Raw genomic sequence first — 18,960 nt, 5'->3', positions numbered from 1 at the left:
GGGATTTAGCTCAGTGGTAGAGCACTTGCCTAGCAAGTACAAGTCCCTGGGTTTGATTCTCAGCTCTGAGAGAGAGAGAACAATCTTAGAGTTAATTATGTTCTCCCCCATCTCCCTCTCAATCTTCCACATCCACACATACCTTTCCTACTTCCCAATCTGGTACCTTGAGTGCAAAACATCTCAAATCTTCTGTTTATTTTCAGGCTCTTCAAATCACCCAAGATGTCTTTCAGTGATCAACAGTGCAAGCAACCATGTGTGCCACCTCCATGTCTTCAAAAGACCCAAGAAAAGTGCCAGGCACAAGCTGAGGAAGGGTGTGTTCCCTCGTGTCAGGACCCCTGCCAAGATAAATGTCCACTCCAAGCTCAGGAGGCATGTGATCCTCAGTGCCAGGAGATAAGCCAAGGAAGCTGCCCACAGCAAGGCCAAGACCCATGCCTACCTCCAAGCCAAGACCCGTGCCTGCCTCAGTGTGCGGAGCCATGTCAGGAGCTAGCCCAAACAAAATGCGTGGAGGAGTTCCCACAGAAGCTCCAGGAGAAGTGTTCATCCCAGGGCAAGGGAAAGTAGCTGCTCATATGCCATCTGGAGTCAAGAAGATGGTCGACAGAAGAAAATCTAATCCCAGTCCCCACTCTGGTGACCTTCTCCTGTGGGTATCTCTGTATAATACACCTTCTTGTCTCCTGACTTCCTCAGGATTTCAGGGCCTGGTCTGTGCCTCTGAAGATAGTTCTCTGTATCTTCCCAACCTCTGTGAATGAGTACTCTTCTCTGCAGTTGGTGGACGGTCTCGAATACAGGAGTGGTGTGGTTATCCAGGGAGACCACCAAAGCCTAACACAGCTCTCTTGAGGCAAAAGTTCAACTATCCCTTGGTACATATTGACCAAGGATGCCTCTGTTCATCTCTCAAGCCTCAACGCAACCTGAATTTAATGGCTTTATTCTAGGTATCACCACTACAGCAGGTGTTAAGAAGAGGTCAGTGGTGCTACCAAATCAAAAAGGGTGTAACTTTGTTTCTGCATCCTAACAAAATATGATTGGACATTGGATTGTGGTCTGGGCTTTGTAAAACTGTTTTAAAAGACTGAATTCAAACAGGCAGTAAGGAAACACACGTTGGGATCTTGGGATCTTGGGATCTCTGTCAGTCTTTGTGCTTCGTGGATGGTCTGCTTTGAACCATGTGGTTTGAGGGTCCTTTGGATGCCATGTATAGTCTTTAGTTTGTGTCTCTGTGACAGGAGTTGGTTTGTCCCCAGCTCCCTTGCCTTCCTCTCCTTGGTGAAAGTAAAATATATAATAAAGCTGTTCCTAAGGCTGACCCCTGAAGTGATGTGTGTGTGTGTGTGTGTGTGTGTCCCATCCTTATCTCTGCTGTCTCTATGGCAATGATAGCCTCCTTTTGGAAGGGAATCTGGGAAAAGAATGAAAACACATCTCACAGATGCACAAGACAGAGACAGAGAGAGATCTCCTTTCGATCACATAGACCAACCTGCTCAGAGCCTCTCCAGGCTCATCTACACACACACACTTCCCATATGAGACAACACAGTAAAAAGCTGAGACCTTCCCATGGTGAGAACCTCAGGCCCAGGTTCTTTGCACTGTAGTCTATTTGCTCTTTGGCCTGGTTTCCAGAGGAAAGAATTAAAATGGAGGGTAGAAAATTGTGCAGAAGAGGTACCCCAAATAAACCCATGGACAGCTACACATCTCCGAGAGAAAGAAAGGTGTCTCTGAGATGAACACAATCTTGAGTGCCAACATGTCTGCCCTGCCATCTGGACAGATTTCAGTAAATCCAACCTAGGTGACCTGGCTTTGTCCCAGTGCTTCCTCACCTAAGAACAAAACAAAGCTGTGAACTTATGTAAAGGGACAAGAAAATGCTGGGCGGGCATGAAAGAGCCAAAGGCTACTTCTTCTTGAGTGCCCTGACCTGGCCTATGGGGATGTGTCAAGGCTTGTCCTCAGAGCAGAACAGAAGCTCCTTATCCATCCCCCACCTCCTCTCTACTGGATCTTGAGAGAAGGAAATGGGAGGTCATGTGGAGTCGATGTCCCAGCTGCTTAACTCAACTGAGGACCTCCTGACACATGAATCATACTAGTCTCTCAAACTTAAATATTTTCTAGAATAAGACACAGATGTGACAGAATTTGAGGAAAAGCTTCAAGAGGTCTTGTGGAATCTTATGTTATTATGTGAGTGTGGTCCTGGACAAGTCCTGAGCCTTGTGCACATTCTCAACAAGATCCTCACACAGCTTCAGGGAGGTCAGCTACCCTCTGTTGAGGAGCATGCTTGACCTTGCTTAGGGCCCCATAGTTCAGAATTCTAACCCAGGTCACTCTGACTCCTGTCTATAGACCCTATTGGCCTGACAAAAGTGCATATGACACTCAAGGGAGATTTGGGGGAACTGTCTTTTCAATGATCTATCATCCTTATAGGCAATACCCAATCATTTTCCACATGCCAGGCACTCTGCCAGGTACTGGAGAAATGGTGAGCCAAGTGGTTAGTATCCCCATGCAAAGCCAGCAGCTAGCTTTCTGCCAGCCACTCTCACCAACAGCTTTTTCCCAAACTCCCCTGGACCTCTCAAGTCCCTGAACATCCCCCCAGTGCCAGAATTACAGTTATCTTGCCCCAGTGGCTAGTTGAATAATTTTTTCTCACCCATTTTCCATACTGAGAATAAAATTCCATTGATCTCCAGGGCCTAGCTGGTTCCCAGATGAATCTTGCAAAAAGGTCCTCAAAAGACCTATCATTGACACTTCTGCTGGGCTGACAAATTTCACAACTGTGTCTCTAGCTTGGCTGAAGTATAGCAGAGGTCTTTGTTCACTAACACTAAAGGCACACATTGGAATCCGAGATCAGATACCCAGACTTTGAGAGGAAGTGCGGGGCTAATGAGCAGGGACAGTCCAACCACATCAGATAGGGGAAGAGGCTGGTGATTACAGGGGAGGCCTCAGTGATGGGAAGGGTACCAGGATGCAGATTGCAGATAGGAGAGCAGACGCCAAGCTGCCAGCAAAGCCTTCATCTAGCTGTCATGGGAACTTACACAGGGTATTGTGGTCACAGAGCTCTGACCCAGGCTTTGCAATCCATGCTCACAAAGCCCAGAGGCCATGAGGACAGCTAAACCCAACCATATGACAGCCAGATTGCCCCAGCTGACTACATGTGTACTGAAGCCTTTCAAAGGGGAAAGATGCATTATCAAGGAGATTCCCAGTATTGTGACTTCTAGGTGATAGATAAATGGGTGTGTGGCAATAATGGACCTGTGGGGAAAACACACACTGATAGAAGTTCAAGAGAGGGTGATGTGCATTCACTTATTATTCAAAAGAGCTATGGAGAGCCCCACAACCACCACCAACATATTGAATCTGTCTCCACAGAGCCTCAGTGGCATGAAAAAGAAATGTAACTAGAACAACGGGGAAATAGCCAATCAGAAACTTGTCACATATTTAGTAAAATAAATAAATAAATGAAAGAAAGAAAGGAAAGAAAAGAGAAAGAGAAAAGAAGGAGGAGGAGAAGGAAGGAAGGAAGGAAGGAAGGAAGGAAGGAAGGAAGGAAATAGTGCAGGAGTCAGGACAGTTGTCCTAAAATATTTTAAGTACTTTTAAGAGAGAAGAATGAGATTTCTATAAAGTAGCAAAGGACAAAAGTTGGGGTTCACAGGCAGACGCTATGAACTGTGGGTCTGTTCTAAAATGTACTTATGACTAGATTTGTATTGAAGAAGCAGGAGCTGCTGGAGATGCTGTAGATGTGTTGTGTCCCCAAGAGTTGGAAATGTACAAGACAGCAGACGACAACCAAGCCTTCCCAGTGTCCCTATCTGTAAGCCTGTCTATGCAGAACTAGGACTTGCCACAAGGGTTCTCTCTAGAAATAAGAGATCACAAAGCTCTGACGACGACGCCCCCCGCCCCCAGCTGAAGAGGCAAGAGGGCCACTATCTTCTAGAACACTCTTTGGTGGCTTTCTGAGACTCTAGGCTCCTGGGGACCAACAAAACATGTGATGCCAAACTTAAAGCCAAAAATAAGGACAAGTAAATTATAGGAAGTAGCTGGGCAGTGGTGGTGCACGCCTTTAATCCCAGCACTCAGGAGGCAGAGGCAGGCAGATCTCTGTGAGTTCTAGGCCAGCCTGGGCTACCAAATGAGTTCCAGGAAAGGCGCAAAGCTACACAGGGAAACCCTGTCTCAGAAAAAAAAAATTATAGGAAGTAGTTTACTCGTATTTGGAGGTCTCAGATCTGTTTTGGAGCCAAGAAGATGTCAGTCCTAAGCACACTGTAACAGTTCTTCACTATTCCCCAAATCCAGTCTCCCAGCTGTGTTGTCTTCCCATCTCCTCCTCTCACAGCCTTATGTTTTTGTCATCCAGATTTCTTTCCTCCTGTGCCAAGTGGCCCACCTGTTTTTCTGCCTGACAATCCTTCACAGCCTCCTTTCACCTGCACTTGCCCCTATCTTGCTCAGCTTCCCCCACTCCTGTATCTACCAGTCTATGAGACCCCCCTCCATGATGCCAGGCTCATTTTCTCAATGAAGAGATGGGTATTCAGCACAAGACACCCCAAGACCAAGTTCTCAGGGCAAAGCAGATTTATTTGTCCCAGAGGGTAGGAATAAGAGACAAAGACAGGAGCTAGAGGATGAGGGAGAAGGGGAAGGGAACAAGGGAGAGGGAGAAGGGATCTTTGTCCCAAGAGACAAAGAACTGCCTCTGGATAGAGAGGAGACACATAGGCAAATGGCAGTTTATAAAGGTAAAGGGGAAACCCAGTGTTAGGGTGAGTGGTTTGTTTTGTTTGGGAATATTAATTAGGTGAGCCAAAGGAGGCTTTTGATTGCTGGACTTTAATACTTTGATAGCTGAGCCTTGGTCATCAGTCTCAGGAGGAGAAAGTGGCCAAATAAGGGAATGGACCTTGGTAGCTAGCTTAAGGAATGTGATCTAATGGTTTTTAGCAAGGCATAGGGAATAGCAAAAGGAAAGGTCTGCCAGAGCCATGTTTGCTATGCTCAGGCTGGCTAGAATCCCTTCACTAAGGATAAAGGAAATACACACGGGAGGTCACTGCCTTGCCTCTTGGGCTCCATGTAGCTATGCTGGTCCCAGGCATCTGCTCCACGATCTCCCAATGCTTTGTAGCTGCCTGGGTGTGAACAACACATATCTTGACAGCCAAAGAGCCCCAAATGTCTCCTAGAACTTGCTATACTCTTTACCTGACTCCATAGGACCAGGCACCTGAGGTCCAAGATATCCTCAGAGTTGGTCCACCAGCACAACCCCTGAGGCAGAGACAAAGATCCTCTGGGATCCCCTTTTCATTCCTGGTGAAATGATCAACTCATCTTGATTTATCTAGGAATTTTCAAATTTTCACACTAAAAATTCTGCATCCTGGGAACCCACTCAGTTCTGGACGACCTGGAGTATTGTTCTCCCTCATAGTGTACCTGCATACAAAGATGTGGTGTTTGGTGTTGCAGAAGCACAGAAAAAAGCAAATAAGGTTGTCCATATTGGAGCAATTTACAATTCAGGAGACCTTTCTGGAAACCTGAAGAGTTAATGTCAAGTTCCTGTCCCCTTCATAAGTCCTTTCACTGTTGTTGCATGGGGAACTAGATCAGCAGGCAGGTGATCTACTTATCCAGGTTATCACTATGTAAACACAAATCGGCAGGTCCTGACCCAGACAGCTGATATACTGGGGGATATGCCCTGTCCCTCCATCCCCATTGCCATCTAGTCTGGACACTTCTGCTAATACCCTTCTTTCTCTCATACAAAAAAAAAAAACACCTGCCTTACACCTAGAGCCAGCTGCAGGATGATGTAGACAGGCTGCCAGAGCCTCCTCGACTATAGTTTCCATATCTCCCCTCTTTCCAGGCCTGCTTCATAGCTCACCTGTTCTCCTTTGAAAGCTACTGAGGATTCATCTTTTCCTTTGCCAACAGCACCACCTAATGACCACAGATACACTCAGCCTTCTTCAGGACACATTACAAGTGACTTTGATCGAGAGACTGCCTCATAGACTGGGTCACAGCCAATGGACCAGCCAGTCATGTGGGAATGGAGAGCAAGTGTTGGTGCCAAGAAAGTAGGAGCTGCAATGATTTCTGCAGGACACGTGGCCCTGCAGGGCCTGTTCCAGATGTTGTGTTGGATAGTTGGCACTGATCAACTTTTACTCCTTTGAATAAAAGGGAGCAGAAGGGAGAGTCTCTAGACACATTTTGGTGTAAACCAGGATTGAAAATCCTTCAAGCAAATGGCCTGGGCTGTCATGTTTGAGGGGGGCTAGATTTCTTTTCATATTTCAATTGTCATACCCTTTGCACTTGAATTGCTTACTGGTTGCCTACCAGGTTTCTTTTCTCTCTGAATGAAACAAAACAGCTTTGGCTGAGCAGTCACTCAAGGGATGCCCACATCCAAAAACACAGTACGAGCTTCTCAAACCTATGGCAACCCTGGCAAAGCAACAAGTGGGAACTGTCACTCCCACTGCTTGCTTCCACTCTCTCCCCACCTCAGAGCATGGAAGACAGAACTTCTCTAGAGTTTTCTGGGAGAAGGTGCCCCAAGCAGTTAGTGAAGTAACCCAACTCTTCCAGAGTCTCAGGTTTCTCCCTAGACTCTATGTTAACACACCCTAGCAATAAAAATATTCCTGTATGACCAATAAGCCTAGGAAAATACTGTTTAGCCCACTGTCCATCAGAGAAATGGACATTTTAAAACCACCTTGAAATATAAGCATACTGACTAAGATGCCTAAAATTAAAAGGCAGCATGCCAGTGTTGGTGAGGCTCTAAGAGTGCAAACCGAGCAACCACTTTGGAAAATTCTTTAGCAATAATAACCGAAGCCAAATGTATGCACAGCCAGTGACTGAAGAGTTCCCTCCTAGCCATGGGTCCTGGATATGGTCACATAAAGTTATGCAGGATATTCATTTTAGTGTTACTCCTAATAGCTAAATATTAGAAACAACCCAAATTCCTGCCAATGAATAAATAAATACACCAACGCAAATGAGTATCTACTGCACAAAGGAATATAAGCGAATCCCACAAACATAAATTAAATGATCAAGAAAATAAGATTCATTTTAGAAAGTAATAGTGGAACCATAAAAATTGCTGTTTATGGGAGGCAAAATTTTCTATATTAGCCCAGAAAATCTACCCTGACACTTTCCCCGATGGGAGGATCTTTTAAACTATTTTAAGCACAGCATAGACTCAGGAATCAGATCTACTGGATTTAAAACTCAGCTTTCTCAATACCTGTGATATTTTGAGTAAGTTTTTAATTTTTTGAGACTTGTATTTTGTCTATACAGTAATAATAGCAATATGGCCTGCCTCTTTTATTTATTAATAAGTTAATATTCATAAAATGATTAGAGAATATGCATTTGCCTTCACTGTCATTTTTGAGCACCGTCTACATACCAAGCTCTCTCCTGGGCACTAGATGTGCAGTGGTGAGCATGCAGTGTGAGCGTGCAGTGGTGGGTAGGCAGATACAGTCCTCTACCTAAGCACAAGCTCTAGTTGAAAAATAAATCAGTGTAGCACACATAGAAGTAAACCCTTAATTCAGTGACTTGTTCAGGCAAAGAGATGTTAGGAAAAATGTAGGTAGAGAAAAAATGTTTAGGGGGAAATTACACACACACACACACACACACACACACACACACACACACACACACCAGAGATAGAGAGAATGAAACTCAAAATTGTAATAGAAAGGGTTGTACACAGGATTCAGTTCCCACAAAACTTTGTCCTCAAAATAATACAAACAATTAAAGATTTTTAAGGCAGAAGATTATTATTATCTTTACATATTTAAAATATCACTCTAGTTAAAAAGTATGAGAACAGATTACAGGAAGCATTCAAAAAGGACAGGAGACATTACTCAAAGTTTCTAGAAAAATCACTGCCTCACAGTGGTTATCATTTGCTGAACTGGGACAGATGAAGGAACAGGTTTGATGGTAACCAGGAGCTCAGTTTTTAGTGCGTTCCTGCCAAGATATTTATAACACCCAAGTAAATACGGAGGAGGTTCAGAGTCAGGAGAAAAGTCTGAGGACTCTACACCAAGGAGCTGTGATTAAATGGGTAGTTCCCAAATTTTAAAATGGAGAGGTCATCTTCTGCAGAATATAGATCAAGGAGAGGACTAAAAACCAAGCCCCTAGAGACTCCCATCACAGTGGGGCTGAGAAACAGAGGAGACCTTAGCGAAATGATAGAGAAGAAGCAGTCAGTGATTTCAGAGAGAATTCAGGAAGTAAAGAGTGTGTAACAATCCTGATGCTGCAGAGGATCAGGAAACAAACCAACACTAAAGCAGAATAGGTGTCCTGAGGTGGGACAGTGTCCCAGGTCAGCTACCCAGTGATGCTTCAGCCACTCTCTACGTCTAAGACACAGCATTTGCCACAATCCGCCACTGGTCAGATTCCAGTGGACAGTAATGGGTGAATGGATGAGCCACTGATAACCTGAGGACCTAAAAGTTTTAATAACTTGATCAAGATTACCCAGCTAGTCTCTCTGCTTCCTGCTGCCATTTAAAGGGGAGCTCTCAGCCTGCTGCTGCCATCACCAAGCAGCCTGTTACCATACTTCCCCACTACTGTAGGGATGGACCTTTATCCCTCTGGAACTATAAGCCCAAATAAACCTCTCCTTCTATTAAATAAAACTATCCAGCCAGTAAGAGCCATCGTCAGCACTGGAACCCAGTCTGTTGGACTCCAAGGTCCGTATTCTTGATCTAAAAATACAGCTTTTAGCCAGGAAAAAGACCTCTGGTGACATACTCTCACTCAGGCTTAATGTGGCATTTTGAAGGCTATTCTAGCTACCTCCAAAACTGAATCTGATGCTGAAGAGTCCATTCAAGCACCTGTCATATTAGGAATGACAGGTATTACTGCAGAGCAACTAACCAGAGTATAATGCACTGTTAGGTAACTCCTTCTGCCACATGAATGTACGTTTTCAGTTAGATAGGAGATCTTGTCTCAGTCAGGCAAAATTTAAGTCTGACAACTCATGCTGTAAGTTCCAGGTCAAATGGGAGCTGTGGGTCTGGGGTCATTCTGGAATGTGGTCAGAGTCAAGGTAACAGAGATATAATGGGTACATTTTGTGGTGGTGATGATGATGGTGGTGGTGGTGATGATGAAAGCACATTGGAGGGGTGGCATTTGAATGAGAATGTTCCCTATAGACTCATGTATTTGAACACAGACCCTCAGTTGGTGGTGCTGTTTGGGGAGGGTTATCTGTAGTCTTGTTGAAGGAAGGACATCATGAGGTAGACTTTGAGAGTTTAACGACTCACACCATTCTGCCTGCGGTTCAAAATGTGAGCTCTCAGCTTGTTGCTCCTGCTGCCATGCCTCCCTGCCATGACGGTAACAGACTCACCCCACTGGAATCATAAGCCCAAACAAATCCTTCCTTCTATAAGTTGACATAGTCATGGTGTTTTGTTGCAACAGCAGAAAAGTCACTAACACAGGAGGTAAGGATGAATATTCTCACACTTTAACCTGCTGCCAGCACTTCACTGATCACATTACCTTTGGTTAACAAGAGCAGAGCAACATGCTATCTATAGCTTAATTAATGTATTCTTATTCATTTAATAATAAACTTTACATGGTATGAATAAAGATAAAAATGGTAAAAAAAAATCTCCATGGTTCTAGCTTGGACTACTAGGTGAATTCTGGAGCACTTTCAGACTGGTGAATACTAGGAACTCAGACATATTTGGACCAGAAATATATGTGTATATATACTGGAGAGTTGCTATCACAAAAAGATATTAAAGACAATAGAGAGGCTAAAATCACCAAAGTCAAGGAAAAGAGGGCCCTAATAATCCCAGGGTACTGCAGGGTCTCAGAGTTGAATAGCAGAGTAGGAACATATCCAAGAAACACAAAGTGAAGAGAGATAAGAGGATGGGGAGAGAAGACAGGAGTTTGCAAAGGAAGTGGGGATCAATAGACGTAAGCAATTCTAATAGGACATTAAATGCAGCATGACCAGAAAATTTTAAGTGGTAGCTCAGGAGAGAGATTTAAATGTGATGATCCAAGGGTCTACAGAGAGGGGCTGAGGGAGTTTTTGGATTCACCAGGACTGGTTTGCTACTCAGAGACAACCTGGACCAGACCCATCCAAGGACATAAAAGACTTGCTACAGAAGTCTGGGTGTGGGAAGGCTGGTGGGAAACAGCATGGTTGAGCACATGCTTCCCAACACCAGCAGAGAAGCCCAGACTTCCATTTATAAGGCTTTCATGGGAGGACCTGGACTACTCATATGAACACCATGCCCCAGTTACAAAAGTAGCCACACCTGAGCCTTTAATACCACAGAAGCTGAATCAGGTACAAATGTTTGAATCAAATCCAAATGGTAAATGCTCTTTAGGCCAGGTAGAATTCCACATGTGGCTACTCCTTACAGTTCATTGAACTCAAATCTACCTCTTTGTCTCTACTGTGTTCTCCTGGGAGAGGAAGTAACTCTTCCATATTACCCTGTAGAATGTCACACACATGATGCTTGCCCACCACATTCTTGCACACCATGTGACACAGGCATGTACATGTGCACACAGAACCAGTGCAATGAATCTGAATATTGAGACCAAGTCTCCCTCATCCTCCACCAACTAGGCTAAGAGTGTGGACTGTGATGACCACAGATTTTTGTCTGTGTTGAATCAAGCCCCTATCTGATGACTGAATGATTACTATCAGGGAACTCTCTCCAAAGCAGGAAAATAGGACATAGCTAACCTCGGAGAGGTTCCAAGATGAAGAGGAAGTTATCCCTACCCTCTGGATGGCAAGACACAAAACTAACCCTAAGGTACCACTGGAGGAGCAAGGAAAAGCTCCAGCCACAGAAAATCTTCCAAATCCTAATTAATACCTACAAAATTTTGATATTTATCTCATACATATTCAACTTCACTCATTTCAAACCTTATTTTTTTAATTGCATGAAACATATTTTAAAAACCGTCCCACTAATCTACACTTAAATTAAAAGTTCAGTCCACAAAGGGCAGGTGTGTTTTTCCAGTTATGTATTAACCACTCAGCCGGAGCTAAAAATAGGGTCAAAACATTGACTCTGGACTCTAGAGCTTAAATCATTGCAGCTTAACTTGGTTATTGCCAAAACTATTACCCAAATTTATCTTGACCCAGTTTCCAGTGAAGAAATTTGGGGCTCAGTGGTAGAGCAGAGAAAAAAAAACTAAGGATGTGCCAGGATCTGGAATGTGGGCCTATCCCATGTTCACGCAGCCCTGGAAAATACCTAATAAGATCACTATACTTCCCACTCCTGTCCCCAGTGCTCCAGACCCCACATAACATGCCTGAGAAGTGGCTCAATGGAGCTGACTCATGGAAAGGGCTGAAAGAATAGGGTAGTTTCACAAAGTGCTTTTAAGGGGTTGTAAGAAAGGATCAGGTATACAGCAACAAGGAGAACCAGTTAGTCATTATCAATACTTCTGCTAGACTCTCCCACTGACAGATCTCCCTCAGTGTGCACAGCTCCTGATGTTGCTAAAGAAAAAGGTAGGTGACTATCCCTAACTATTCTGTCCACAGCTTCAAGTTATGTTAGACTCTACTTCAAGGCCCTATCAAATCACATCATTAGCCCCTTCTGATTGTCATCTGTGTGCCAGCTCCAAGGTAGATAGAAAAGCTGGAGATTAAAAGCCAGTGAGTTTCTTATCTCTAAAGTATGGGATTGTAGTACATATTCTTTAAGTCCAGTTTTGTGTCTGACATCCAGTAGCTTTAAAAAGAAATGTCAGGAACTCCAAGGTAAGAAACTACTATATACATCTATGAAACAACAATGGAGACTACCCCAGGCATCCAAAAGGAGAGCCAATCTCCAGCTCACACTACAGACTGGTGTTGAATCCTTGAACATAAAGAATGTTGGCAGCTAAATACAAAGGTGATTACTCATCAAACTGGCATGATGCATCTATCCATTCACTCAATAACCATGTAATGAAATTCTATGCTTGGGATTCAGCCAGGTCCTAGAAGTTCATAAAATAATAACACAATTCTGCTGTCCTTGTGGGCTTTGTAGTTCACTAGGAGAGGAAGAGGTAGAAACAGAAAAAAATAGTTACAATATGCTAAAAGAACTAAATGTTTTAAGAATGTTTACTGCTTAAAAGGCAGCATCAACTTAACTTTTGATTCATGGTAATATAAATTCTGTGCTTTGGAGTTTCTTGATTTATAAATGAAAATGTTCATTTTTCAAATAAAAAATTAAAATACTCAAGTATAAACTTGCAAAATATTTTCTGATTTATAAAATTTATAACATCAAAAATTTAGAAAAATTACTTCAAACCCAAAAGTACAACTTCAGTCCTTTAGTTGGTGGAACTAAACCAAATGACCGGAAACATCGCAGTGTTTTCATTTGAAATGAGTCTTTGACTGGTTGATGGAAACAGAAGACAAATGATGTAGTTTCATACAGGATGCAGATAGGGTCCCAAAAGGTCCTACCTTCCATTGATCATTCAGGAAAGTATTTGTCTTTGAAAAATCTGCCTGGAAACTCAGTTAACTCAACTCCATGATGCACTGTTTTACAAGCAGGCTGGCAGTGGAGATGTCACCCTGGAGACCATTTGCATCTCCAAGAGCAAAGTGGCACTGAGACAGATCAGTCAACTCACAGACACTGAGCCTTGCAAGAAGAGTTTGTTTGCTTGCTTTTTAGCTTGTTTTGTTTACAGTAACTAAGTAACCTTTTTGTTTTTAGAACACAATTATCTACTTGTGCTGTAGGGCTGAAGACTCAGCCAATGATGTATGTCCTAGAGAAAATCCAGCCTTTTCTGTAGGTGGCCCCAAAGCCTAGCTCCGACAGCCTTCCATCTTAATTAGAACACTGGTTTGACCTCTTCATTTTCATGTTGGGTTACCAACCCAGCTACCAGCTAAGCAAATCATCCAGTAAGTGTGAATACAGTCAACAGTGTTGCAGGTACCTGTCTTAAAGTATAACTTCTGACCCACAAAGGCTAAAGGGTTCAGCCAAAAGAGTAGTGACTACCACACTAGTACTTTTGTGCACCAGCAGTGTGCCAGATCATCCAAGCCACACAACAGCTGCCTCATCTTTTTTTAAACTGGAACATCACATACATTTATTTAAGATGTAACTTCAGTGTTAAAATTGACAAGTACCAAGCAAATGTAGCCATTTAAATACCTTTAAAATTATTCCCTCCAAAAACGGTGGGAGTTTTTCTCTGCCACCACCACATACCACACATGATACATTACACACCACACACCACACAGCATACACTACACACCACACACCACACTTACAAATAGTCTTTCGGGGGGGGGGGCTTTAAATTAATTAGTGACCTTCTTTGGAGACACTTAGGGACTCCTTTCTTCATATGAAAATTAATCTTGAAAAAATATATATTGTATAGATTTCTTGGCAGATTCTTTACTTTCAAACCAAAATACAAATATCAAATAGAATAATTTTAATTTATTTACCCCACAGTTAAAAACAATCTGTTCTAAAAAAAAAAAAAAACACAGGATGGAGATAGCCTGTTAATTTCCAGTCAATAGATATTACTTTTATCATTTATTTAAAAAAAAAAACTCACAAATAACACAGGGCACTACTTTAGTATTTCCTGATTGACAAACACATGGACTGGTCTCAGTTTCTACCTCTTCCATATCCCCTCCTTATGTACGTACATGGAATTATTTAATGCAAGTTTGATGTATAAGATTAGTGGCCCTTTGCATACATTTAAAATTTAGGTTAAACCAATGACTAGTGTGGAAAAAGAATCTATAATAATAGGGAGTCTGCACATTCTATTCAAGCTTTATTATTTGTCCCTCCTCTTTAAGTAACACATACCTAATTGCTGTGCACTGCCTCATCTAGAGCTTAGGTCACTGTGCTGAAGAACTACTGGAGACATAGAACCAGGTTTTGAGCCCAGTTACATTGGCTCTGAGGTTTCCCTCCTGGGCAAGATAGTCTGAGGAAGTCACCATCTACCACTCCTCCCCTTAAGTTCTATTTGCAGTAAGACTGGGTCTGTGAATTTAGGTCAGTGGAACGACACCCGCTATTGCAAGGGCATTTATCTGCTGTCTCTAGTGTCAGAAATAAATAAAATGAAATGTAAGGACACTGTGCTACTAAGTAAGGAAATGCATCAACCTGTCTGTTCAGAAGGGACCTTGAAGCCACCATGTGTTCACTTGGAATTTTATGTGGGTCATACAGAAAATTGTGATAAGCTATTTCAGTATATGCCACTATACTCTTGATGGAAACTCAATACCTTTCTCTAAAGTTATTCTATGGTTTTCTTAGCAGAGAGAGTGCCTCCCTCAAGAAAGCCAAAGTCCTACAGTGGTTTCTGAATTTTTTTTTTTTTTTTTGCCCTAGCCATATTGGAAAAAAAATGTCTGATTTAATTATGAAGGAAACATGAGATAAGACCAAATTGAAAAACACTCTAAAATACTGAGAAGTAATCCCTAAAACAGTCAAGACTGTAACAAATAAGCAAAGTCTAAGAAATTGCCATGTCAGAGGAGCCTAAGAAAGGCATAAGAACTAATGTGCTATCTTGAATGGGATGATGAAACCCCAGAAGTACAACAGGAAAAACCTAGCAGAATTCAAATAAAATATGGGCATTCCTTCACAGAAATGCATATTTTTAAATAAGTCGTTTTAATTATTTATTTATATATTTTATTTATTAGCTTTTATTTTATGTGTATGTAGTTGCATAGCTTTATGTGGCCCCACATGCATGCAGGATCCTGTAGAGCACAAGAAGGCATCAGATCCCTTGGAAAGGAAGTTACTGTGGATGCTGAACTCGGGTTCCCTGGAAGAACAACCAGTTCTCTTATGCCCTGAGCTCTCTCTCCAGCCCCACAATAATGCAATACTGCATATTGAATTTGATTCCATGGCATGATAAAGGCACCATGATGGTATAAGAGTAGCAATGGGGAAGAGTGGGTTACGACATACAAGAACACTCTCAACTCTACCATGGCAACCTTATGTAATTCTAAACTACTCTAAAATTTAAAATCATTTTAAATTTCTTGATTAAATGACAAAGAATTTCTATGTCTCTAAACAGGGAAGTAAAAAATCTGATGAAGATATCAAATTTCCCAAATTAAATAACTAGTGTAAGTTGATTGAAATTAAATGACAATATTGAGCTTATTTATAGATATAGCAAGATGACAACAGAAATAACAGGTGATAAAAGCAAGGAAATATTTCTATGTTAGTGAGGGTTTTTATGTATAACAATGTGAGCACAAATATGAAAGAATTTTATAAAGTTACAGAAAACTAAAAATATGAGCACAGGAAAAGGCAAAGATCAATGGAACAGGACAGCGAAGGGAGAGGGGGACAAGAATAACTAATTTAGTATAACTAATTAATAAATAAGTGAGCCAAAGATGGAGAAACTCATTAAAATTTCAGAATTGTTTTATTTTAATGCCAAATGCAAAAGCTAACAACCTTGGAACTGGAGAGATGTTTCCATGGTTAAAATCACTTTCTGCTCTTGCAAAAAAACCAGTTTGGGCTCACGAAACATTTGTAATTACAATTCCAAGTGATTCAGTGCCCTCTCTCTTCTGGACTCCACAGTCACCAGTCACACACATGGTGCACATATGCACCTGCAGACAAAACATACGTATAAAATAAACACGTAGTTGAGAAAAACTAACAACCTTAAAATCAAACATTCCTAAAAGATGAGTAAGTTGAACCTGAGGGTTTTTAAGTGAAAAAAAGATAAGCACGAGAATGAGGAAAAATACAATTTACACGTCTAAAAACAAACATAATTTCATAGCACAATAAAAAGCAGGTTTGATGCAGGGGAAGGGGCTTGGACCTGCCTCAATTGAATGTACCAGGCTTTGCTGACTCCCCATGGGAGGCCTTACCCTTTCAGAGGAGGGGAGTGGGGGAGGGCTGGAGGGAAGAGGGAGGAGGTATAAGAGAGGGCTCTGTAGTTGGTATGTAAAATAATTTTAAAAATTTCTTAAATAAAAAAAATAAAATAAAAAGCAGGAGGAAGGTAGGGAATCAACCGCCAAGAATCCTTGCTGTGTAAGGACCTGGATTTAAATCCCTAGAACCACATAAAAAGCCAGGCAGGCTGTGTGTGCATCTGCAATCCCAGCGCTGGAGTAAAGGACCACAAACAGGAGGATCACCAGGACTTCCCGGTCACCATGCCAGCTGCTCTTGCAGAAGACCCAGGTTTGATTCCCAACACCCACATCAGGCAGCTCACAACACCTGGAATTCTAGTTCCAGGGGATTGAGTCTTCTTTCCTGTCCTCCATGGCCACAGCACTCATGTGGTACACATACAGACAAACAGAAACAAACATGTGAATTAATTAATTAATTAATTTTAAAATAATAAGGCAGAGGATAATAGAACACTCTGGACTTCTTACAAGGTCATGGGCACACACGCACATATACCACACACACACACACACACACACACACACACATAGACACACACACACACACATAGACACACATAGTCATGCACAAATACCACACACACACACACACACACACACACACACACACACACACATACACACACATTAAAAAACAATCTGAGGATAAAAACATATTTACAACACACAAGATCTATAAGAGAGTACTACCTTAGAAGGAACTAATAAAAAAAGAAGAAAAAGATGAGCAATCTCTCAGAAGCAAGAAAAAGTTGTAAGTGAAAATTTATAAATGTACAAAATAAATATCAGTAAATATGCAAAGCTGTTCTCCATTAGTAATCAGAAATATATATATATATTAATTATATATTATATATAAAGCAACGATCTGGCTTTATCCAGTTGACAAACAACACAATAAAAGGTGTTGGCAAAGGCATGTGGAAATAATACTCTTATACAATGCTTGTGGGAGTCTAAACTGGGACATTCTTTTAAGAGGACACATTTACAAGGATAACAGCAACTATAACGATGATGATAGCCCTGGGATTTAGCTTGCTATGGGTCAGAGCACGGCCTAAGTGTTTACCAAGGATTAACCTTTTTGTGTTTCAAAGCAACTCAGTAAAGGAAGAGCTGTTGTTGAATGTGCTACATTCACCCGGGAGGAATTCTCCATCCTGAGCCACCTAAGGTCATTCAGCCAGCAGGTGGCAGAGGTGGAATCCAATTCTAGGTGGAATGATTCCACACTGCCCTTGCTGGAACACAAAACAGGATATGTATACTAACCTTAGGACCTGCTTCTAGGAATTTACCATAATAGCTGAGGGCCTGAAGATGGCTCAGCGGGTAAAGGTGCCTGCTGCCAAGAATAAGGACCCTAGTTCAAAACCCAGACCCACAAGGTGAGAAGAGGGCTGTTCCTCAAAGCTGTTTTCTGACCTCCATGTGTGTGCTCACACACATATATGCAGGGAAATAAATAAGTGAAAATAAAAATAAAGAAAAAGTGAAGAAAACAATTAACCATGTTATTACAGCAATTCTATAGCAGTAGGGAAAAGTAATCATATAAACTACCAATAGAGAACTAGTTAAATAGACCTTATTTGTAGAATGTAATTGTATTTGGCCATTGAAACGAACTACAGAAAACATGATATACTATCGTTTAAAGAGAAAAATTGGCTGTAAAGTAACAAATATGGAATTATACATTCTAAATAATACATGTAATCTATGCCTGAAGGTCATTTGTGTGTGTGATTGATGCTGTCTGTATTTTAGAAATGTTCTAAATAAGACAAAGAAACCCCACCTCAAGAAAAAATTACTTTTGTAACCAAAAGTTAGTTATTTTATTCATTATTGAAAGAAATGAAAATAAGTTAGAAAAACATCTTATACTTTGATGGTGAGAATTTCTATACATTAATTTTTCTTTTTGAAACGTGGTTTTTCTGTATAGCTTCGGCTACCCTGGAATCAAACTCATAGAGATCCACCTGTCTCTACCTCCTTAGTGCTGGAATTAAAGGCGTGTGCCATCACTACCCAACCATTAGTCAATTTTTTAAGTTGAAAAGTTAAAAATTAAACATATTCATGTTCTAAATTATGAAATTTTGATGTGTATATCCACCTTGGAATGGCTAACTCAAGATAATATATACAAGACCCTTGTTCATTTGATTTCTGTTGCAGATCTTATTCTCAATTCTATTTTTTCTGTTTCTATATGATAACATCTGTAACATGTATATTCTTTGAGGGGGCAGTTTCAAGACAGGGTTTCTCTGTGTAGTTTTGTGCCTGTCCTGGAACTCACTCTGTAGACCAGGCTAGCCTCAAACTCACAGAGATCCACCTGCCTCTGCCTCCCGAGTGCTGGGATTAAAGGTGTGCACCACCACCTGGCTGCATATAAGAGCTTAAGAGTGGCATATTATTAAACAAAATATAACAAGAGAGTCTTGACTCAGACAGTTGAGGGAACAGAAGATGACAGTTCACCACTAACTAGTGAGTTAAGGGTTGATCGGTGACGTCCCCCTAATTTTCTCCATGTGCTTGTGTTTTTTCAGACCTCTGAGCACAAGTATAAACACATATGGATTCATGACTCACAGGATGAAGGAGATCTTTGCTCCATCCCAGGACAAGAGGTTGCCAGGAACCCTGATCTGTCAAGCAGCCTCAAGGCCTGACCCAAACACTGCAGAGGGACTTGGAAT

General features: G+C 41.7%; 1 protein-coding gene across 1 annotated transcript; it reads left to right on the top strand.

The window, feature by feature from the left end:
• Window positions 1-225: 225 nt before the first annotated feature.
• Prr9 (proline rich 9) lies at window positions 226-576 on the top strand. The gene has a single exon (XM_036191591.1). It carries the CDS (start codon window positions 226-228, stop codon window positions 574-576), a length of 351 nt encoding a protein of 116 aa, XP_036047484.1.
• The last annotated feature ends 18,384 nt before the right edge of the window (window positions 577-18,960 follow it).

This window comes from Onychomys torridus, chromosome 6 (genome assembly GCF_903995425.1).
Source record: "Onychomys torridus chromosome 6, mOncTor1.1, whole genome shotgun sequence".
NCBI lineage: Eukaryota > Metazoa > Chordata > Mammalia > Rodentia > Cricetidae > Onychomys > Onychomys torridus.
Note: the sequence above shows the minus strand (reverse complement) of the source record. Positions and strands in the feature narration are given on the sequence as shown.